This window comes from Balaenoptera musculus, chromosome X (assembly GCF_009873245.2).
Source record: "Balaenoptera musculus isolate JJ_BM4_2016_0621 chromosome X, mBalMus1.pri.v3, whole genome shotgun sequence".
Taxonomy (NCBI): Eukaryota; Metazoa; Chordata; class Mammalia; order Artiodactyla; family Balaenopteridae; genus Balaenoptera; species Balaenoptera musculus.
This window is the reverse complement of record NC_045806.1, coordinates 122,984,194-123,007,887: the sequence shown is the minus strand read 5'-3', so window position 1 is coordinate 123,007,887 and position 23,694 is coordinate 122,984,194. Positions and strand designations below refer to the sequence as shown.

Below are 23,694 nucleotides of genomic sequence, written 5' to 3'. Positions count from 1 at the left end.
TAAAATTTTTCAACAGCCCTCGATAAACACACAGAGGGAAAGATGATCAAAATTTAAATACTGGTACACATGAAGCCTTCTGAGCAATCAAGACTAGCATCTGGTAATGGCTATTTCAGAATAACTGCTTATCAGAGGCATCAGAGGGTCATGAGGGAAAGATGCTATTTATGGCCATGAACCAAACTGGCTCAAAAGTGATCAAATCAGTATATTGACTCTAAAAGGCACTAGATTCCTAACCACCAGGAACGGGAAGATCATGGTCAGATGGGAGAAATGCCTCTGAGTGAGCTGCCAAGTTGAGTCTCAAGCCTGCTGCCGCCAATAGGTTGTTCACGTGTAGCAAGCACTGAAATGCGAAACCAGGAAAACCCAACAAAGTTACTTGAGCATGGCTGCTACTTACCACCTCTAATGGACCGTGCAAGAGTCCAGAACTAGGCAGAACGGGTAACAGAAACCCAGAAAAGTACCAGAATGAAAAACTAGAAAAGCAGAAAACAAAGATGGATTTTCCTCAAAAAAAACCACTTATGTAGACAGACTGTCCTGCATCACTGGATCACCTCTCCATTTCTATCCACTTTTCTAGGCTGTGCCAGAGTTCCGTGAAGTTGATCACAATAGCCAATTCAGACACATTCTACCTACAAACCTGTCATGTATTTTATTACTGAGATACTGACATCAAAAAACATTTTTCAAAATAGACATATTTAATATTTTCCAAATGGCAAGGTAAGTTTATGTGTGCTCAGACAGGAGTATGTGTTTAACACGGTTTAGTAGCATCCTATGTAATTAATGTGTTCAAATCCTCTAACTGGGAATATGTAGAATTATTTTCAAATATCTACCTTTCTGCTTTTTAAGGGCACATAAAAGATGATTTGCAAGGCATAATGTATGCTTTGCATGATTAATACCTCCCCCCATCGTTAATTTTTGTTATATTTAGAAATTTAAGACCAGGAGCAAACATCTGTCAGACTAATTTTTTGCTTTTTCATAAGTGCAACTTTTTAATAAAAATTTACATCTAGATAAACAATCTTCAGATTTTTGAAACTTTAATAAGATTTTAAAAACATCATGACTTTGAACTGAAAAACATACACGTTTAGCACACAAATATTGTAATATGAATAAACTCCAACTCCGTTTGAAAACATGTGACTCAAATTACAGTTTTAGAAGTTAGTAATTCATTTAAGCAAGTTAGCGGCTTGCTGAATTCAGCCTTTGTAAAAAAGAGACTTAGTGCATATTGTAATGGCACAATGTGCTTCTGTACCATTTTGTTGACTTTTTTCACCTTATTAAACAAGAACAAGTTCTTGAAAGTTGGTAGATAACGGCTAACTTCCTATGACATGTGAAATTTCCAATGGTAATACAGTTACATTTTGTAACAGAACGCTTTATAGATTTCTTTTCCTATCTTAAAATTTTAAAAGCAATCATTTGTAAGGATTGCATCAACGTCAATTTAGCAGAGGAAGATCAAACTTTATTGAAACTGCTTGCATACAAAATATATTGCACTATAACCAAACAAATGTCAACATAAAATCCAATCTGTTGTTGCTAATATGTACAGAGAATATTGCCCAAGAGCAGTTACATTACAAGGTCATTCTACCTTGGTTAATTATCTACAGTATTTTAAACCAAACAGCTTACAGATGATGTGTGCAAGGTACCAATTTCTGTTTTCAAATACTATACATTCCCAGAATAAATAACTAGAAATCAACATTAATGTTTGGCAATACTTTTAAAAGACTTTTTAATATTCTTGAAATCATGTGCAGTTTGTTGCCATTTTTATATGCTTATTTGTATGCAAGGAAAAGTAACCGTAAAATGAAAATTCAAAGAAACAAACTCACAGAATACATCAGAGGCAGAACTTCGGTTTGTACGGCTCTGTACAGATTCAGTGGTACCCCTACTTGGAGTTATTTTTTAAGAAAAATATAACATCTTAGAGTGAAGGTCCTTCACATATTTTTCCTCTGTAAATCTCATTCGTAACAAAAACAAAAAAACAAAAAAAAACGAAGAGACTCAAACCCAAAATCCAACATGTCAAAAAACTAAAGAAAAAAAGTATCATTTGTTAACCAATCCTAGTCTGCTTTCCAATTCTGCTTATACATTTGGACCTAATATTTCAAAGTTTACAAAACATTTAACCTGCTTCCATTGTTTCTTAGACAAAGTACCTGTACTTCACAGGATTATTATGCACACATGGAAATGACCTTCCTATCTCCCCCAGATAAGCTTGAAATTAAAATATGAAAAACTTCGCAAAACTTGGGGAGGACAAAATAAAAACAGCTCTAATTTAAAACTGGTCATCAGGCCAAAGAGCAGGCATATCCTACTAACTTTTGACCAGGAAGATTTGTTCCTAGCTGAAAATGTTTTAGCCTCTCTCAAATGAAAAGACAGTTATTTCTTCTCCTGTCTATACAGAAAAATTACACATCCCTCTCAATAACACTATTTGTCAAACTTCAGTGCAACGAAACAAAAACAAAAACAAGTCCTAATCTTTATACTGCCTAACCTGATGTTTATGTAAGAAAAAAAAATATGGAAAGCATGCATTCTTCTATAAAGTACTAATGTTTGACAGGGTTTGCTACATCTTTTAACATTTAGTGTTTCCAACTTATCTTCCCTGAACTCTGCATCCAAATATAATATTCCTACCTGCCAAGATATAAAAAAGGCACAGATCATACAACTTTTTTTTTGCTAATGAAAATGACAAACGTCACATCACACACATCTCAGGGTCCACTAAAATACTGGAAAAGTGGACCAAAACATAAACTGACACAGGACATGAAATGTCATTGGCCTTCCGTATGAGACTGAAAACAGAAGTGTAATATGATTACCATAAATGCTATTTATTCAGAAAAACTGAAATGTACCAGTGAGTTATCACCCAACGCAGGGTAACGGTCCAAATTAAGAAAGAATACCACTGCTTGGTATTTAAAAAATAAACCAAACGAAAATCCTGTCCTGAAGTGCTAAGTATACTTAATTACTTAAAAGTAATGTTTCAAAATTTTAAGATCTCTTTCTTTGTGCAAATCTGAAAACTGTTGCTTATGGCCAATATGACAAAAAATAAAATTCTTAACAGAATTGGTGTTCATTTCATGCCCTGTGCCACCTTGCCTACTATTTGTCTTTGGCCTAACAAAGTTTCTAATATGGAATAAGAATTACGGAAATGGTATAGGGAACATGACTCCAGAATTACGCCGTTTAGGGTACTCCGTTCACAAGTGGTTGCTGACCATCCACGCTGTCTGGCTTCTCCTTCTTCTGGTTACGATCTTTACCCGTGCGCAGCCGGTTACCTTCACTGGAGGTATTCTGTAATGTTTTAGTGTGGACACTCCTTTCATTATTGCAGTCAACTCTGATCTAAAACAAGTTACAGTTGTTATATACACAGACCATATCCTACTGTAATCTGTAATTGGCCTGACGAGAAATTTAAGCCCGAAGGGTAAATTCCACATCTTAAAAGGGGGATATGGGGGTGAGAATAGAAGAAGTGCAAGAAATTATGGTCAGGTAGGATCTTTATTTGGTTTATGATTTAAAAACACTCTTCTTCTTTAACTGGAACACACTGGTCATCTCACTGTGTCCAAAGTTAGATAAAAACTCACAATCCTACTGTGTCTTCTTCTAAGTAGAACAAAACAGTGAGAAACAAATAGTTAAAATGAATTACTATTACTGATTGTAAAATATACATGTCTATAATACTAGAGTTAAAAAAAAATGGGTTAGTCTTCAAAGACTGTGAAACCCAGGAGGAGAGACACAAATTACTGTCTTCCTATTCTGATGTTACCAGAGTAATAACTTAACTAACTCACTTCTTAACTAGCCTTTAGTTGACATCTTTATGTCTATCATGAGTATAATTAAGTTTCCTTACACTGAGGGCTCCCACTGTCTTACATAAAAAAAATACGAGCGTTGGTTTCTAGTAGCTTCAGTAAGGCTACTTACTTGCCTTCAATGAGGCAAGTGAGATGATCATACAACTTGAACTCTGAAGAATAAGAATGGTACAGGGAAATTTGAAGACACTAATGTGTGGAAGAACTGGAATCCCAGGAAGAGTGTAGAGATGAATACAATTTAAAAAATAATATTCTGAGATTTATGTAATATTTTAAGTGCCAACACTGAACACTTAAACACTGCTAACAGACTTCTAGATGCTGTACAAAAGGAAGATAATATTGACAAATGGGCCTAAAACAATTACAAATATTGATCTGCTTCAAGTACAAATGTGACATATAATCCCAAAATGGTTTGCTGTAATTTCAAAGTGCGTTTAAGTGTTGGTCCTGGGTGACTGTTTTAACTGTTGGGTTGTGAAGAGCGGAATTATAAAACTGGTACAGAAACGCCTTACATCTCTGTAAGGCACATGTGTGTGCATTATTTCATCGATCTCTATCTACGTCTAAGGTCTTTTCTATGCTGGTCCTTAAGAACCAGCCAACAGTTAACACCTACTTACAACCGTTATGAATTCTAAGAAATACTCCATCGTGGAGTTTCTGCTCTTAAAAATCATCTCTCACTAATCTTGGGTATTGGTCCCAAACCAATAGTCCATAGTCATGAAGGAACCCTAACTACTTGGATTAAGTCTTCAGAATTAAAGAAGCAGCAGAAGAGAACATGGGTTCTGGGAATCAGATACCAGTATTCAAATATCACTCTACCGTACGCCAACTATGTGATTCAATCTTTCTAAACATCAGTTTACTCACCTATAAAACAGAATAATAAAACTTTTTACACCTCAGGGGGCTGCTAAAAGATTAAGTAAGATAAAACACACACAAAGCACTCAGCAAAGGTGTCTGTCTGGACACGCTCAGGGGTAATTTTAAAATTACTTAACAATGGGTTCGGCACAGGTGATTACCACTTGAGATGGGGTTCTCAGAATAGAGGCTGGCTGTAAATAAGCAGCTGACTGATTCAGCATGTACCAGCTGAGTGTCATGCAGTGCCCTGTGTATCATGATCATTACCCTTGAGCCAGACACCTTTTTCCCCTTACTTTCCACTCAAAGAGGACACTCTATCCCTGCAACTCAGGGGAGGAGGGACCCACAGGGCTGACGCAAGTCTCTCTGGGTACATTCCTGGATGTTTCTTTTCTTGGGCAGTTGGTGGGGGGGCGAGGGGGGGGGGTTGGACCACCAATGTGGTATTGAAGTCACACTGTGGCTGCAAAGTCTTCAGAAATACTGAGACTGCATATTCTCTAGAGAAATCTTCTTTGTATACTTGTCACAAAGGACTAAGACTGCCCACAAATGTAATGTTGAAAGGAAAATATTTCAATATACCAAATTCACAACCTTTGAACATGTTTAAAAATCAAGTAAAATTAACTTATAAATCTCAAACTACTGTAACTCAAACAATTTAGATGAAAAGAGGCACACAGGTTTACCTGGAGGGATCCATCTGCTGTTCTTCCTTTAGCCTCTCTTGGATTACGTGGACGATTATCTGTTCGGGAGTGATCATCGTTTCCTATAGGGACGTTTTTAAAAGGTTTGATGGTCACTGATTCTGACATGCTTATTGGAAGTTCTTTGTTCCCACATCCTCAATTTATTTAGATCCACCACAGAATCTAACATAGAATCAACAACCTAGTGATTCCAGTTACACACTGGCTAATAATCTAGCATGCTACCAAGGAACAGAAAATATTTCTAAGGCATCACAATTCTGCATCCACTGTTACAGGTCAACCTGAGCTAATGATCAGATGTGATGTTTAGAATACCCAAAGAAGTGAAACTAGTTATCAGTGTTTATTCATATACTTATTCTATGTGAACCAGAGGGAAGGCTGTCTAATATTGCCAATTACATGTGCCTTTCCCATGGTGACCAGTACAAAACCAGAGAAATGGGGGTCTTGGTAATACATCATTGAATCAGCAAGGTTCTTCATAGAACTTCAGACAGCTGTTACAATTCACCTTCATTTCTTAACAGATGAAAACCTCTGTACCTTTGAAGCCGCCTCCGCGTCCTCTTCCTCCCTGTCCTCTTCCTCCACCTCCACGCCGTCGCCCGTCTCCTCTGCGCAGGAAGTTCTCCCTCTCTTCCTCTGTTGGAGCTAATGACCAATCACTGAGTTCATCTCTGTGGTCAGATTCTGTTTCAGAAGCATTTGATGCTTCAGAATTAGTTCCTATCGAGAGTTAAAAGTTATATACCGTTGTCCGACTTAAAAAAAAAAGTTAGGTTAACAGAAGCTTCCAGAGATGTTTCAGGGGTAATCCATTACTCTTCCCAATTTATAAGCCCACCAAAGAGTATTATCACCTTCCATTTTGTAAAACAAATTATCTTAAATTCAAAATGAAGGTTTCCACAATATTTGAGGTAATTTTTGTTTCAAACATTTTTGGTTCTCATTAAAAAAAATAAAAGATATTTTATTAGCCATCTAAGTTCAAACCTGAGTATGCCACATCATTTAACAGCTGTGCTCCTTTAAACATCTGTGCTCTCTGGAGGAAAAGTTGTCTACAACAGTTAAATGCAATACCTTGATCAACAAAACCTCTATAAAGAGGGTTCCTTTTAACAAGGTTTGGCCCAGGGACAGAGGGGAATGCATACATTTTGGTCACCTCAGAGAGGGTGGCAAAGGTGGCCACCATGGCTACTACTATCTCAGGGAAGGGTCTCTTGTGTGATCAGGGATTGGACCTAGCTGAATGAGGATATGCTTGCCTGATGCTTGGTCCACAACCTTCCCTCCCACTCCCACTGGAATAACTGATCATTATAAAGGATTTATTGTAATAAACTTGTTATGCCTGGGGAGCTGGGTTAATGATATAAGGGATGGGAGTGGGGAAAAGAGCTCCACGGTGAGGGGGGACTTCAACAGCATAAAGAACAGACTGCTGGGAGAGGGATTAGGGGTTAGGTTCAAGGTTGGCCTTAGGAGTAGGTGTCTCTCTCCCCCACTCCAGAATATCAGCTCTACTACCTCTCTCTCTTCCTCTGTTGGAGCTAATGACCAATTATAGCTTCACCATTATAGCTTCATTCCTGTGGATCTTGAAGGCTTTTCCATCTTAAAGAGTTCCTTTTTGAAATGCAAATATTTGTGAGATGGATTATACCTTATACCATCATTAGCAAGTTACATAGTAGATACACAGTTGAGCAAGAAAGACAGTAGGCACTGGCAGTGGGACAGCGTTCAATGAAAGGTACTGGGAGAGAAGAAAGAAGCACTGAAAGAAGAGCTGAGAAGGCAAAGAGAAACTTCGCCTACTTCTTGACTGTGCCTAGGGCTGACTTTGGCCATGCCACTCAAAATCACCTTACGAGCCACAGGATGCAGACCCCTGATTTACACAGTCCATCCAGCAAGTATGACCAGCACATGCCTGACAAAAAATGAGCCACGGTACACAAATGAAAAAAGTTTTGGCTATACAGTAATAAAATCAGGAAAGGCCTTAGGAAAGTCATCAACATACAAGGGCTTAAGCAGATTTATCCCCAGCCAGAACGTGGACAGAACTCACACCTGCCCTGTGAACTCTATGTGTTATTATCAGGTTTTTTCTCTATGTCGCTTGCAACACAATTTGACCCACTGTGAATTGGAAACCATGTAGTGAGAAACTGTTATAATGGGGTTCTAATGAGTATTAGAGATTAGCAGCTATTAAGTCTAGGAACAGATAAAGTTACTGAGTAAAATGCTTAGTTTGTACCTGAAGTATATCCAGGACCGCGTCTGCCGTGCCCCCTATTTCTGTAAGGTCTACTACCTCGACCCATTCCTTGACCATCATCAGTCACATAGCCTTTTTCCTTATCTGTACGATTTGGTGGTGGTCTAGAACTAGCTCCAATCTGTCGCAATTGCTCATCAATTTGTAATCTCTCCAAACGCAACTGGTCTACTTCCTATTTAAAATATACAAGATAACAGTAAAAATAGTTTGACATTTTACTTAATAATACCTTTCTCCTTTTCATCAGATAAAAAGTATACTGGAAATATTTCAATTTCAGTTCTAAATTTATAGTAAACACTGTTACACAGAATTATCAGGAAATTGAATGGTCTCCTTAAAAATAAAATTACTATAGATAACATATTATTGATGTCCAGAATTAGAGATATAACAAAAATACTGAGCATTAAAATTATACTGATAGAATTTAAAGTTATTTAATTTGGCACTATTATCCGACAGATCTGCTAAGGCACAAATATGCTAGTTTTGGGACTTCTTGATAATAGGATATTGAATAAAACAACTCTAAAACGTATAAATACAGATAAATGACATTTAAGGTTTAACCAGCTAACCTTAAAAATCACACATTGTAAATAATCTTAATTGAAATAGATTTGCCAGTTAATATCTTAATTAACAAAACATTGAGTCTGGGCCATCTTCTGCTTTCAAAGAACATATACTACGGCAGGTCTTTGGACGTGACTATACAATTAAGAAACAATTATCTTCGATGAACTGAAAATGTTTATATTCCTTATATAGGGGAACTATTTAATAGTTGACAAAAACAAGTTGGATATCTTATATCATGCCTTGAAAACCTCTTAAAGACTACGACTCTGCTAGAACAAGTATGACGAACAGTATAGTCAGTTGATCAAAATATACACCTGGGGTCCACTAACAGACCCTCACACACAATGCTTCCAATATGTTGGGTTCTGTCAAATCCAGATGAAGTCTCAATTCTAACCCTTCTTCTTCCAATCTACCCATAAGCATCTATTTACTAGCTACAGGGAACTGGACCCACAACTAGAGTAGCACTGGGTGTCTCAGTCAAGCAGAGGCCGTCATAGGGGCTGCCCACATGAACAGTCACTGGGGAAGCCTCTGTAAAGCTAGGTTCCTAAAATCTTGGTTATGGCAGCCTCAGGAAAAGGGCAGGTAAGAATCTAGATGAGCTTCATCTGTGCTCTGAACCAGAATTTGTTTTACAGAGGACTTGAACAAAGAAGAGACTGCAGCTGAGTGAGTGGCTTACTCCAAAAGTACAGTTAGAGCTCATGGAATGGGTGTATCTTGCAAAACAGAATGGTAGTCCAGGTTATCCCACTGGGGCAAAGCAGTCACCTTTTGGTGAGAGATGCCAAGCCCACTCGAGGGAAGATCTGGTGATGGAAAGAATGGCAACAACAGGACAGCTGCTGATAACCAAAAAAGATACTCAATTGTGAAGAATAAATCAAAAGATCTAAGGAAGAACATTAGTCAAAAGAACAAGGGACTGATGCAATGCAACCCTAACTCTCCAGGTCTTCAAAATTATTTAAGCTAAGAATATGAAGAAAAACACATACAACAGATTACACATAAAACACACTTTAAAGCAAAAGTGAATAAGCAAATCAATGGGGTATCCTATCCATGCAAACCTTGCTGGATGAAACCTCCCCACTTGCAATTATTAACTGACCACCATAAGAATGATAAGAAGTACCTAGCTACTGAATTTTTCTTCCTTATTTACATATAACTATAAATTATTTAATTTTATTTCTTTAAGAAATCAGCAAAAAAATTCTTATTAATATAGCATCATAAATAAAATAGAAACTTGGGTTACTTTAAAAATACTATTTAGTACCAGTTACAATATATTTTTGATACATATGGATACAAAGAAGAAATTATAAAAGTGACATGGGTGAAATTCTATTTTATCGAATTACAGAACATTTGGCCAAAAGAAATTTTAAAAAGCACCTAGTCTAGGGAGGGGATTTGCCTATAGACACAGAGCTAGTTCATGGCAGAAGAGAGACTACAAGCAAATCACTGGATTGCCAATCCAGTGCTCTTTCTGCTATGCCTTGCAGCCTCCTGGTTCCTGCTTTCCAGTTTGTAAGCTAGAGGAGGCATAACCGTACAAATACTAACTAAAATGTGCATTTATAAGAAGACACAAATTGTTTCTATTTTGTAATAAGAGTATAGAGAAAATTACGAAGGGTAAACATTTAAACAGAGGACTTCATGAAACTCTGGGATTTCCTTGATAAATGACATAAAAGGGACAACAAAGGCAAGTGTTACAGACATGAAATTTGTCCTGGAAAAAACTCACAAGGGCTAGAAAGGATCAATGGGATGAAATGTATTTTTGACAGGATTGTCTAAAGTGAGTATAAGGGTTTAACAGAAGAATAATGGGAAATAGGGGAGTTTCTTGAGAACTGGGATACTGGTCCTTAAATTTATAATGATGGAAAACTGACTTGTGTTTTCAGAAGGAATATAATAAGCTAAACGAAATGAAAATTTTTTTCTATTATCTTTTACAGGTCTTTCATTATCATGTACAGGCTAGAATGAAACTTAATTGCTTTAAGATTTACTATGGAGTTTTTATATTTTAGTGCAAAAGGTTTCGACATTAAAGTTCTTCCTGTTCTCACCTTTAAATAGTTCAGGTGATAATCCAGAAGAACAGTGGCATTAGCGATGCTGTCTTTTGTTCCCACAAAAACAAATGGTACCATACCCTGAAAAAGAAATGGCAACAATAATCCTATAAAATTAATGATGAATTAATCTGAAAAATGCAAATAATGACTAAATCCCTAGCACAGGGTCTGACAAACAGTAGGTACATGAAAGTTTGTTGAAAATATAAACCAATACCTAAAAACAAAAGTAGTTGGTATATTTTACACATCTACTGTGTATAAGGACAGATCAATATAGCAACCCTTAAATGCATCAGGTTACTATGATATAAACACTACTATTAAATGTTGGTAAACTCATAAATTATGTAACTCAAAATTATATAAGCTTTAACATGAGAAGCATAAACAAAATGAATACTTTAAAATACTCTAATTCATTTACTACAGATTTTATCTAGATCAAATTCTTTAAAAAATAATTCAAAATTAGATACCAGGGTACAAAAGTAGAAACTAAATCAACTTTGCTAACCGAGTCAACAGAGTACAAACAAAACACAAACAAGAAGAATAAGAAATTAAAATGCACTTAGTAATTATTCTGTGAGGGGAAAAAAAAAAACTAGGCACATCCATGAGCATAAAATTTAGCATTTCAATATACTTCCATAATGTGCTCTGAACATAGTAAAGGACTGAATCATCAGGAAAGTTTGATCTCCCTATGGTACTACTTTAATATAAGGATAGATTTTAAAAAAGGAGTAGACTAAAAATGTATACTTCTAGCCCATCAGTACAAATGAGAAAAAAAACTATTTCTTGTCACAGTTATAGGGAAGCCTAGGCCAGTTGTGCAAACTAATAGCTGGCAATTATGACATTCAAAGTTGAAAATAATTCAATATTCTGCTACTGATGAAATTCACATGGTGACTGATAGTCACACGTGACTAAAGAAAAGCACACAGTGGCTTTGATGTAGATACATTAGAATTCTCTAGGTGAAGTTTCTAGGTGTGAGAAGCCAAGAAGCTTAGCAAGTATCACTCTTTTTAAAAAAAGCATTCATTTGATAGGTGTGGGTACTGCTGGGCTGCTTTTGTTTGCTTGAGCTCAGTACACAGCGTCTTACATGCATGTGGGGTTGGAATAGGTTTTTTCTTTTTCCTTCCACATGAACATGGCTGTTGATAGGGTACAAAACTAAACAATTAGGAAATACTGCCTGCAGACTGACATCCATCTGGTAAGCAAGGCACTACTTCCTAGCAACAACAACCACCTAAAGAATCAGGTGCCATTGAAAACCCATGGGTTTCACATGGATTTTTTTTTGATTGAATAATATATGAACTATGGAAACAATCAGGCCTATGACTCAGATCTCTTTTTCTCAAAAACATTTCTGACAGTTGAGTTTTTTCCCCAACTTTGTTACAAAGCAGTTAACCATATTATTTTCCAAAATGCCCTATGATGAAATGCTACGCCCTTCCCCCTGGATCACATATGACCAAAATAAGCTTGAAAGCCCTATGTCACAGATTTAGTTGATCAACTGTGGAGCAAATAATGAAAAAAAATTCCCTTTCAACATTTCCAAACTGTTGATGTACCCAAGTGCCACTCTAATTTAAGCACATTACTAGTGGACCAGAATGGTTAAATTACAACAAAGAAAGGCAAGAGCAGACACCAGGAAAAAAGTGATTTCCTGTTCTGGGATGAGAACTGGCCTGCCCAGCAGAGAGGAATATCCAATCCACTTGCGGTTATATTTCTCTTTACAAAATGGCATTTTTGCTTTTAATCTCTTGTGAGTCATAATATTTTCCCCATAAACAGTTCTCACAGGCCAGGTTGAGGGCGGGTGTCTGCCCTCAAGGAACTAACAATGTGACTAGATAACTAGTAAATATCTATGTAGTAAGCGCTATGATAGGGGTGAACACATCGGAGCATGAAAGGGGGAAAGGCTCTTGAGCCCGTCAGGGGGAGGGGACCTATGGAAAGTATACAAGGAAAGCTGCACAAGGAGTAAGGTCAAAGCAAGGTGGCAGGTTGGAGGAAAAAGAGTGCTCCAGGCAGAGAAAACATGTGCATACGTCTAGAAGCAACAGAGAGCAGAGAAGCGTTTCAAGAACTCTAGGTACTTCAGGTATGGCTCAAGCCTCTCTCAGGTACAAGGGAGAGGAGTGGTAAGAGATGATATTGGTCAGGGGACTGTGAAAGAAAGGCCTTATAAGCAGCAGGAAGGAATATGAGCTTTTTCCCAGGGCAATGGGTCCACGAACCCACAGACACTCCTCCACATCCCCCAACTCTGACGATCATTTGTAGTCTTTCTTAACCAGGGGAATAAACATTCAAATATAAAATTAAAATGTATTTTTCAAGGAATGTTTTCCTACCTGCCAAGCCTTGAGTTCAGGTTTCTGGGATTCCCCTGCTACAGTTGATGAAACCACTAAAACCTAAAGCAGTATAAGGAATGCAAGTGATGTCATTAACTATAACAAACGATACACAGAAGCCTGAACGCAGGACTTTCACTGTAGGACTTCTAAATCCATTTCTAAACAATTAGGTTAGTTCAAATGTTGAAAGTCAGTTTTAAAAATATGGTTTTAAGTAGTAACTTATGTATCTAACAGAGGGTACATTTTGAGCTACTACAATCTGTAAAATTTCAAGAGCTACAGCATGAAAAAATAAAAGTCCACCCTCAAAAGAAAAATGTGACCACTAAATGCAACCCTGTATTTTATGTTTACAGCATAAGATTTGTCACTGTGAATAAGCTGAAAAGTAGTTATCACTTTGGTTTGTAATATCTCATAAGCTGGCAATCAGATTTGAAACAAATACAGCATGAGTAGCCTTATGAGCCTAACCACAGAAAATACCCAAAACACCAACTGTGACATTTGGGTTGAAGAAATTACTTCTAGTATAATTCAAAGTGACAATTATTTCTTACCCTCTGGACTTTTGTGCTGTTAGGCTGAGAAAAATGAGTGCTGTTTTCCTTTACATCTATATGCTTTTTTTCTTCTGAAGGAGTAGGTCCAACCCTTGAGTTACTGGAAGGTAGGGAATTTGGTGGCATAATTTCCTTGGTGAAAAACACAAAACACAAAAGAGAAAAAAAAGGACCAATTTTTAAGACTTTATTTAGCTCCATTATTGTATCAATGATCATATTTTTAAGAACAGAAACTATTATAAACAGTCTTGGTAAACAAACTTACAGAATGCAAACATTATGCAGTAAAAACGCACAAAGATTTAACTTCAGCTAAAAGAACCTTGACAAAAGACTATGAAATATATGAAAATTATGGCAATTTGAAAGGATTTTATTTTAAACAGTACCATTGTACAGAAGAGCACACCCTTACCCCCCCACCCCAAATACTTTAAAAAATGTAAAGCACACAAAATAAGCAGACATACAAAGTGAAAAAGCCAAAGGATGAAAGCCAGAAAACCTAACTAGTGTCCCAATTTTGTCTCTGTCAGGAACATTAAGTAATATGTGAAGAGTGCTTCAGACATTTTTTTTTTACATTTGTGATTACTCATGTTGAAGATCAAGAAATAAGGCTTAAAGGGGTTAAAGTGACTAATCCACAATCACAGCATTAGAGAATAAACAGAGGCCGTTATCTACAGCTGCAATTAACTGGCATGCCTGATAGAATTTTTACATTCACATTATGTGCATATTGGAGGCCTCTAAGTTACTATGTCAAATAAGACAGTAAAAGACTTTTACTTTTATTAGAGAAACCAGAAACATACGCACTAGAAACATACCTCTTCTTGTGGAACATTTTTCTCATTTTCAGCTTCAATTCTCACCCTCACAACTCCTGACTTGTCCACAATCTCCTGAATCAGTTTTCCATTTTTTCCTATTACTTTGCCTAAGGTAAGAAATGAATAATTCATGTTTGGTTTTAAAAACACATACCTCAAACCAGTAAGCACACCCCACCATAAACTATCACATTTTATATATACGTATAAAATTTCATATAATTTCAATTCTTTCTTTCTTTCTTCCTCCGTATCTGTCTATCTATCTCAAAACCAAAACAGAGACTCTTTTCAAAAAGACAGAGTCAAACTGGCTTTCCATTTTATGAGGTCATCATTGTTCAAACTCCTTTGGTCAGGTATGAGAGTTGATTAATACTTGTGAACTGATAATACTTGTGAACTGATACGGGTAATTTTGAATTTTTAAGGCAGTTCAAAGATAGGCTCTTATTTGGCACAAAAGGGCATATTTTAAATGTTCAGGTATAGTGGCATGTATCATTCTTTCTGCAAAGTTCTATAAAAGGAATTAAGGAAAAGGACAGATAAGAGAAAATACATTCGCTTCTTTCTTTGACAATTTCGATTCTATCTGTACCTGATTTAAATCTGCTTCTTTGCCCATGGCAAATATTTTTAGAATTTATATGGCATATTTATAAAAGGTACTCTAAGTTTAAAAGTGGCTTAAGCAGCTATACGTACATCTAAAAGTACACATTCTTCAGGCCAATGTGTTAGCGGACTACTACTCTTGTGCATTACTCACAAATTATATTAGTATGTTAAAAGGTAAAGGGATTAGTCAGAGTAAAAGATTAAGAAATCACACTTTTAACTTAAAACCACAGTGAAAAAGCTTAAAACCAGTTCAAGATTAAGTTTTATCAGTATCATCTGTTAAAACTCCAAAGACTTCAAATACCAGTAATGAATGGGCACTCGATTCTCTCTCTCATTTTATAAAATTTAATCATATACTTAACTGGGAAATGACTGCTTTCACAGCCATCATTATGCATTAGTGTAAAGCAAGACATTACAAATATTAAGAACAACTGATTCTACAAATCTACATGTGAATTACATCTGATTCCAAGGGCTCTCCCAAGGTTCTTAAAGCACCCAGCACTGGCCACGCCCATCATGTGCCTGCCCCACCATTTCACCTGAGGTAGGGATGGGGGAAAAAAACTGGAATAGAAAATTTGCTGAGCCAATCCTAAATAAGAATGCAGGGAAAGCCCTGTCAAAGCACGACCTTGTGGTTCTTCTAATCAGCATAGCCTTGGCACTCTTGCTGTGTGTGCCAGCCTCACTCACCCCCATAACCTCTTTTGACTGGTCAGTGGCCAGGGAAAAGAACTGACACCACTAAATCAGGACTCCTGATTTAGGTCTTTCCGTCAATTATTTCAGCTCTTCTTCCCTTCAAATGAAAAGGGGTGGAGGGAGGAGAGAGTCTTCCCACGGTTTTTTTCTTTATGTCTATAACACTTATTAGACCAATTCACTGTCAAAGTGGGTGAAGAACAAGCAAATTTTTAGAAAAGAAAGATAAATCAGTGTACGTACCAAAGAGAGTTTGTGGGAAATAAGAGAGATCATAAGTCATATTGTGGGACTTGAAAACTCATACAATACTGACTAGACATCTCCCTATAGATCTGCCTTGCCAAATTTTATACAAAAACGCTTTCTGAAAACTCCCAACATTCCCAGTGCTGGAGGAGACAGCCTCTAAAACAGAACTGTCTTATTTTACTAGGAAGGAACAAAATGAAAATCAGGCTTTCTGGTGAAAGGTCACTGCTGGGATCCTCTTCTCTTCAGGTAAGACCACAGGTAGAATCTACTTTTAATAGCAAATAATCCAATTCTACATTGCATAGTTATTTCCAATTCCCAACTGACAGCTTACTATAATTCTGCTCTACCGAACTGGAATTGTTTTGAATAGGGGAAGGAAAGAGAACTAACATTTACAGAGTCCCCTACTATATCCAGAGCTTATGTAATTATATCTTTATCTATAACTATCTATCTATATCTTCCTATTTAATTATCACAATCCTATACGGTAGACACTATGATCACATTTGTTTCAGAGGTGAGGAAAGTAGACTCAAGGAGGCTAAGTCAGTTGCCCAAGGCCAAATAGCGACCAAAAAGTGAAGTAGAGCTGAAATCTGGATCCAACACCTACACCCAAGACCTTTCCCTATCATCAAGCCATCTCCAAAATGAACTTTCGTGAATCTGACACATTAGTTTTTATTCAGTAATTTTTGAAAAAACTGTCTAATAGTTATATTTCCTAAGAATTTCTAAATTTAAAATAACTTTTCTAACTATAAAATGTATGCAATTGCTTGACAAACTGTAAATAAGAGGAAAGTAAATATCATTCACAGCCCCACTTATCCTGAGGTAACCAGGATGGTGCTAATCACACATTTCCCATACACACAACTGGTGTGCAAGTTACCTCAATAACATTACACAGTCATGCTCTTCAGTTGTCTGTAGTATATAGTTGAGAAGATAATTCTGCATTATTTCACTAGTCTTTTATACTTCATCTTCAAACTAATTGTCTTTGGGAGAAAAATACTATTCCAAGTGTTTTTTAATGGCATAGGAAGATGTTTATAATTCTATCCTGACAAAAAGAGCAGGCTAAGTAGAACTGAAAGTATGTGAAAAAAAATGCATAGGAAGTCCTTATCTTCTCCTTCTTTAAACATTCCAAAGGGCATCCATTACCTTTTATAATCAGTCATGATATCAAGTTAAAAAAATTTTTTTAAATGTATAGGCAGTGTGTCCCAATTTTATTTATAAATTTAAAACATACGTAGTATTCTTGATAAAACTGCACTTTGTTGATATGTTCTACTAAAGATAACTGCACCTTTTAAGAGCACTGGTGAAGAGTTCCTATGTATTTGCTGGTACTCATGATTGGTGATGGTCATGAAACAACTCAAGTCAAAATGAAGAATTACAGCTGATGTTGCAGAAAGCCCTAGAGACATTCGGAATTACTTCTAGCTTTGGAACTTATTAGATTTAAGTAACCTATACTCAGATCTTCAACTCTGAGATAATGAAGAGTGCTATCATTTTATAGCCCCATTAGAGAGATCAAATACCAGTCTACTCCAAATTATACAAAGCCCCCAAATGTCATTAATTTTGAAAAAAACATATTTAAGATATAAATACATATAGTGATGAGGCTGTGCAAAATTTATCCTTCCAGGAACCAGTAGGTTTGAACTAGCAAAGCAGTATCCTTTGCACACCTTCTGAAAATGTAATCTTTGAGTGTATTTACCAAATATTTTTTGTACACTGTAGTAATAGACTATTTCAAAGATTAAGCTTCAGCTAAATGACTCCCCAAGTGAGTGAAAATGGAATTCTATCGGTATAAATAAACTGTTTACCTAACTTTTGTTTTTGTAGTGTGTGTCAAAAGCAACTGCCGACTCACCTACTAAGTTCCTTGGAACTTGTATGACATCTTCAGCAAATTCCAGAAAGCTTCGAGCCTTTTTCACTGCATCCTGATCCTAATAAAAATGGGGAAAAGATTTAAATCAACAAAAGATGAGCCAGCTGAAATACTATTTTTTATTTTAGAAAAACACTATTTAGTAAAATATTTACCTCCCCATAAATATGAAATGTGCAGGTATCTTCATCTAGATCGATAGCAGTGACCCCAGGTACCTTTCTAGCTTGCTGAATATTAGCACCATGAGTACCAATAGCTAGACCCATCAGATCTTCTCGTACGATAAACTGTTCGTGAAACCTTGAGGCAAGTTGCCTTGAACTCTGAAGAGAAACACACATCTGATTAGTATGCTTTATCGACTATTAAGACAACTGTATTTAGGTCAGCCATGTAAATTATCTTGACCCTGTATATCAGGGACCTATAAATCAGTTTCACTTGGAAACTAACAGGTTTAAGAAAATATTTCGCACAGCGTAAGTACTTTTTAGGTCACTAAAGGTCTATGCCATTTGATATATTTTTGTTAACAGGAAAGGGCTTGTTGACAATTTTCCAAGGTAACTTTTGAAAACCTATTTGCAAGGCTGCCTTAGTTAACCAATGACATCAATGTAATACTTAAGAAGCAGATCAAATGTTCCCAAATAAAAACCAGCTCACTGGGTCTGACAGACTCAATATTAATTAAGTAAAAAAAAAAAATTTAAATACCATCTTTACAGAAAATTGTATTCATTTCATTTTTTAATTCATTTTTATTGGAGTACGGTTGCTTTACAATGTTGTGTTTCATTTCATTTTATTAAAGGATATCGGTGTGTGTGTGTGTATACATTTTTTTTTTCTAGAAACAGTGCCATTTACATAACTTATCACTAGATACTGTGGGTCTAGATAGTCCTCTGATGAAGTGATGACATTAAAAGGACACCCTCCCACCCCCACCCCTAACCTGAGTAAAGGAATCATAAAAATTTTGGTATAGTAATTAAATTGAATGATCACAGGGTATCAAAGACTTACAGCTTATCTTACATATGTGCCTGCAACCTAAAATGAGATCAGAGTCTGTAAGACCTTGTGATCTGGATCCACAAGTAAGATGAATTCTTTCAAAATATTCAGTGATGACTGAACTAGGTTATACTGACACCTCAAACTTGTGGATAATCACTCTCTTTAGATAGTATTATCAAAATTTAATGTTTAGTTCTAGCATGCCATTAATGAAAACCAAACATATTAGTGGCTCATGTTGAAAAATGGAAATTTCGTATCTGAATATGTGGATCTCTTTAATATTAGTAGTGAGAAAAGATAGGCATGCATGCTAGTTTCTCATTATTCAACATACCTGATAATTTGAATGAATGAGTGTAACTACTATAAACAATTTTAAAAGTATAAAATCCTTTTTTGTAGATTAGAGCAACAAAATGTATCAAATATTCCTAGGACTTTTCAAGAGGTCATGTTTTTTGAGTCCTGGTTCATTCACCTGGTTCATTCTTTTCAGTTGATAATTCACTGATAAATGATAAGCCAAAGGTATGATAACAGATCATTTAAGAAGAATTAGATGTTTAAGAAGAGGTAAATGAGTATATTTCCACAATACTCACAATGAAAGTAAGGAGGTTGTTCTGGCCTAAAAGCTATGAGAGAATCACTAAAGAAACCACAAACTTGTGAACACAGGGACATTAAGAAAGAATGAGAGTAAAAACCAATTAAATAGACCTCCATATGGCCGTAAGGAAAACAAAGTAGCAAAAGGAGATATGAATGTCTCCTCTCCTGCTAAGAGTTCAGCGATCACATATTAAGTTGGAAGGTGGCACGTTTCACAGGGTTTTACAAGAATACAGCCTTTGGTAGTAGTCACCTTTTCTCTTAAAATGCAGTTTGGAACTCCTTTTTTTCTTTACTATTTCAACTGCATGGTGTTTTCCCTCTAACGAAATGAATAATGATGAGGAACTCTGGAATCTGACAATAATATACTTGAGTTGGCACAATAAACTAAAATCCATTTAGTTTCTATGGTAATGGATGGAAGTACTAAATAGTTATCAATGAAAATAAATGTATGGTGATGGAAATTATTGGAGGATTAATAAAAGTAGATAAAATGCACCTTAAGAGACGAAATAGTAAGTTAGGGAAATAGCCTCTGGCAGGAATCTGAAGACAGGAGTTTTAAAGAGTGACAACCAATTAGAATGAAGAAGTTCTATACCCTTTTAAACAGAGATAAACATACATAATGAAAGGAATATGATTAGATATTTAAATACTCTCTAGTACTTTAATGATAACATGTTATATGGAAGAAGCATTGCTTCATTTTATTAGCAGCTTTGATGAACTTCTAGTAAAAAGTGAGTTGGCCAGAAGTTCCTTAGCATACATAAACTGCTGCTTAATTCTGAAACCTCAGGCATAAAAATTTTAGTATGATTATGCATTGCACAATTTAATTTTTCAAAATATAGAATATAAGGAATTGCTAAGAAACAATAAATAAAGGACAAGCTGCCCATATTCAAGTTTTGTAAACACACAGTTATTTCTAGATAATCTTACAACCATCCCTAGGGAAAGCCACATACCTCTAGCTGCTTACTGGCTTCTTCATTTCTCAGTATCAGAGACAGCTTAGTGCGCAGACTCCGAAAGTGCATGTCAATCAGCATGTGTGCGCGCTTTGAGGTGACTTCATTGATAGACTAAAGGATATAAATCAACACCATTATTATCAAAGCAAATGCCCTAAATGAAATACACCAAAATAGACAACTCAAACACACTCACCAAAATGACAAGCTGATAGTTTTCTGCATCATAAGTTACAGAAAAGGCACCAACTGCCTTTTTAAAGTCCTTATGTGCCGATTCTTTGGCACACCTAGAAATAAAACCAATATCCACTGTGAAGTTCAGATGACTGATTACCAACTACTGGTACAAATATATGCAGAGACATTTGCACTTAGTAGAATTGTAGATTCATATTAAACTTGATTTATGCAAAATATGCTATATCCATTTAACAGTTTAGTTCCTTTGCTGTACATCTCTGATATACTCAGGCCAATCAAGCATATGAGATTACAGAGAAAGGAAAAAACCAGTTATGTTCTTAGGGGATTACTGGTGGTCTTAGATGACCAGAGGTGACATCTTTAGGGGAACCACTCTCCTCTGCAGGCTTCCTGATTTCAGTTACATACGGTAGGTCACTAATTTTCTTGAGTCAACTGTTGAACACTTTTGGGGATAGCTACAGGATACCCAATTTTGTTTTGCTGTTTCTTTTCTAAAGAAAAAGTGCTGACCAATTTAAGGGAGAGAAGGAAATGTATAAGAATCAGAAGGCACAAACATACATATGCAATCTCTATAATCAAGAAGCAGGATTTCTATGTATTGTGAAATACAAGTTACTGTTTATCTAAAGTGTGACATGTCCAAATCAAACTTAATATACGCCCTTGATGAAATCTTTAAAAAGGAATTTCTTCTCTAAAAGGTCTTTAAGCATTACTTCAGATCAAGGATTATAAGAGAGATGACCTTTTGAAGCTTCTTTAAGCTCTCCTTGTTACATATTTATCTGAAAATACTAACTAAAAGGGAAAAAACCTGGACAAATCTCCATTGCCTAGAAATTGATTTGTGACTTAGGACAGAATATCTGTATTAACCAGTTTCAAAATCTTAAAATTCTATGAACAATGTGTATTTTAGAAAACAAATGTACATTAGCCATGTATGTAACCAAGTAAGTTTAAACAAGTGGAATGTTGGCTTGATTATATAACCGGAAAAAGCTAAACATGTTTTTTTCACTACTTTTGCAAACCATTTTTGCCAAAGTTCACTGAATTTAAAAATTGATTTCTATTATTTGAAAACTTATATTCTTTTAAATTAATTGCATAGCACCTCTAAGTTCTCAGCCTTTCTTGCATACCAACTTACATTTGTCGTAAGTCTTCTGGCACGTCCAGTTTGATTTTATGGAAAGTATCTTTTGTGGCAGGTTTGTTGGGATTAACTGATCGTAAACGTTCAATTGTGACAATTTCATTGTATGTAGCATCACATGCTGCATATTCTATCACATAAAACTGTGAGAAATAAATGAAAGTCATTCCTGGTCACAGCGTTTAAAGTAAGAACAAGAAGCTATACCTATTCAGTTGTTTTTGAATTCTCTAGAGGAAAAAAAACTATTTGATCAACTAACAAACACATGAAATAAACTGAACATGTAAACATTTAAATAAAATGCTCAAGTTAGATATTACTTTCAAATAGAAATCCAGACTGAAATGTAGTATACCTGGCTTTAGAAAAGGGAAATAGCATAAGAAAAAAAATTTAAATAGGCATTTTCCTACCTCACCCTTTATCATCCTCACTTTAGCTAACCACCAACAGCAAGGCTCTTTTTCATTTGCTCTGGAATAAACCTACACAAAAATTACAACATAGAATATTTCATGATTAACATCATTCAGAAATCTATAAATTATCAGACATCAAGGAAAATTTCTTAAAATGACCTTAGGTGTCTTTCAAACCCATAAGCTGTAGACTTTAAGCCAGATTGCACCCCTACTTCTAGACATAGACACACACTCAGAAACTACCTGATTACCTGGGAGAGTCCTGTAAAAAGTGCTTTCCTGTTTCTCTATGCTGCCTCAGTAATAATCAGTAATCTGAATATGAATGCTCAAGAAAAGCTGACCATTCATAAACCTGGGCATACTTTCCTTGGGTACTTTGTGAGCTATGAAAATGTATCTAAAAAATGTAAAGACAGATTTGTTTTTGTTTTACTCTAATAAGCAAATAACAAATTGGAAGTTACTGACCCTGGCCTACTTCCTGGCTGCATGGTCACTGAATGGGTAAGGCCTCTGACTACTCAGCCCACTAAAGATATCACCTGGCATTCATGTATCCTGGGAACTAAACAGACAGATCCTTGGTCACTCTCTGGTCTCCTGTCCCCTCTCCACTAAAATGGACAACTCCAGGCTGGCAATCCTCTGGATACCACGTTCCTGCTCTCACACACTGTGGATCAGTTCTTCTAAACTGATCTCTCTGGCGACCACTTCACAGTTCACTTATGATGTGCAGCATGGAACCTTTTGTGAAGACACTAGCAAATCAAGGTTAATAGGAAAAGAGACAAAGGAGAGAGAGACAGAAATACTCAGAAGTAGAAAGACAACACAGGGAGGACAAGGAGGATGGGGAGGAGAGGATAGGAGAGAAGACCAGCAACTCAAGGCTCCAACTCTCGTCTCCGTTTTACTACTGAAGTTAATTGTTAACACAACACGGTGATGAAATACAACTTAACTCAACCTCCTTTCCCTCTTGCCCCCAACACTTCCTCTCACCTCTGCTCTAGCCAGAGGAATAACCTCAGTTATTTGTTAATTGTTATGTAACACAATGAGGTCATCCTGGCAACTGTGGTTCATTGGTTCCCATCTGTTGTGTGACTAAGTTGGGAAAAAAGTCCCCTCTATTCATCACTATTATGAGCGTTCGTGGTACAGACAGACCAAAAGACCTAAGTTAATGGTTATACAATACAGTGACTCAGTACAACTTGATTTAACCTACATTTCTCTCTTGCGACCATCAATTCCTTTCAGCTCTGCTCTAGCTAGAGCGACAACCTCAGTTAGTGAGGTCACTGTAGCAACAGCATCTCACTGGTTACCACCTGGCATGTGACTCAGTTCAGAGGGAAAAAAAGAAA

General features: G+C 36.2%; 1 protein-coding gene across 16 annotated transcripts in view; it reads right to left on the bottom strand.

The window, feature by feature from the left end:
* Positions 1-1,491: 1,491 nt before the first annotated feature.
* Positions 1,492-23,694, bottom strand: part of FMR1 (FMRP translational regulator 1) — a 36,395-nt gene continuing 14,192 nt past the window's right edge. The window contains exons 4-17 of one of the 16 annotated variants that reach the window (XM_036839775.1): positions 22,310-22,381; positions 21,888-22,036; positions 20,718-20,811; positions 20,516-20,632; positions 18,050-18,220; positions 17,874-17,952; positions 14,369-14,478; positions 13,530-13,664; positions 12,961-13,023; positions 10,553-10,639; positions 7,839-8,034; positions 6,107-6,253; positions 5,534-5,616; positions 1,492-3,459 (exon numbers count right to left, since the gene is read on the bottom strand). In XM_036839775.1, the coding sequence (XP_036695670.1) occupies positions 3,298-3,459; positions 5,534-5,616; positions 6,107-6,253; positions 7,839-8,034; positions 10,553-10,639; positions 12,961-13,023; positions 13,530-13,664; positions 14,369-14,478; positions 17,874-17,952; positions 18,050-18,220; positions 20,516-20,632; positions 20,718-20,811; positions 21,888-22,036; positions 22,310-22,381 (1,665 nt within the window). In that variant the 3' untranslated portion in view covers positions 1,492-3,297. The other 15 variants (XM_036839779.1, XM_036839778.1, XM_036839780.1 and 12 more) reach the window with 15 other exon arrangements.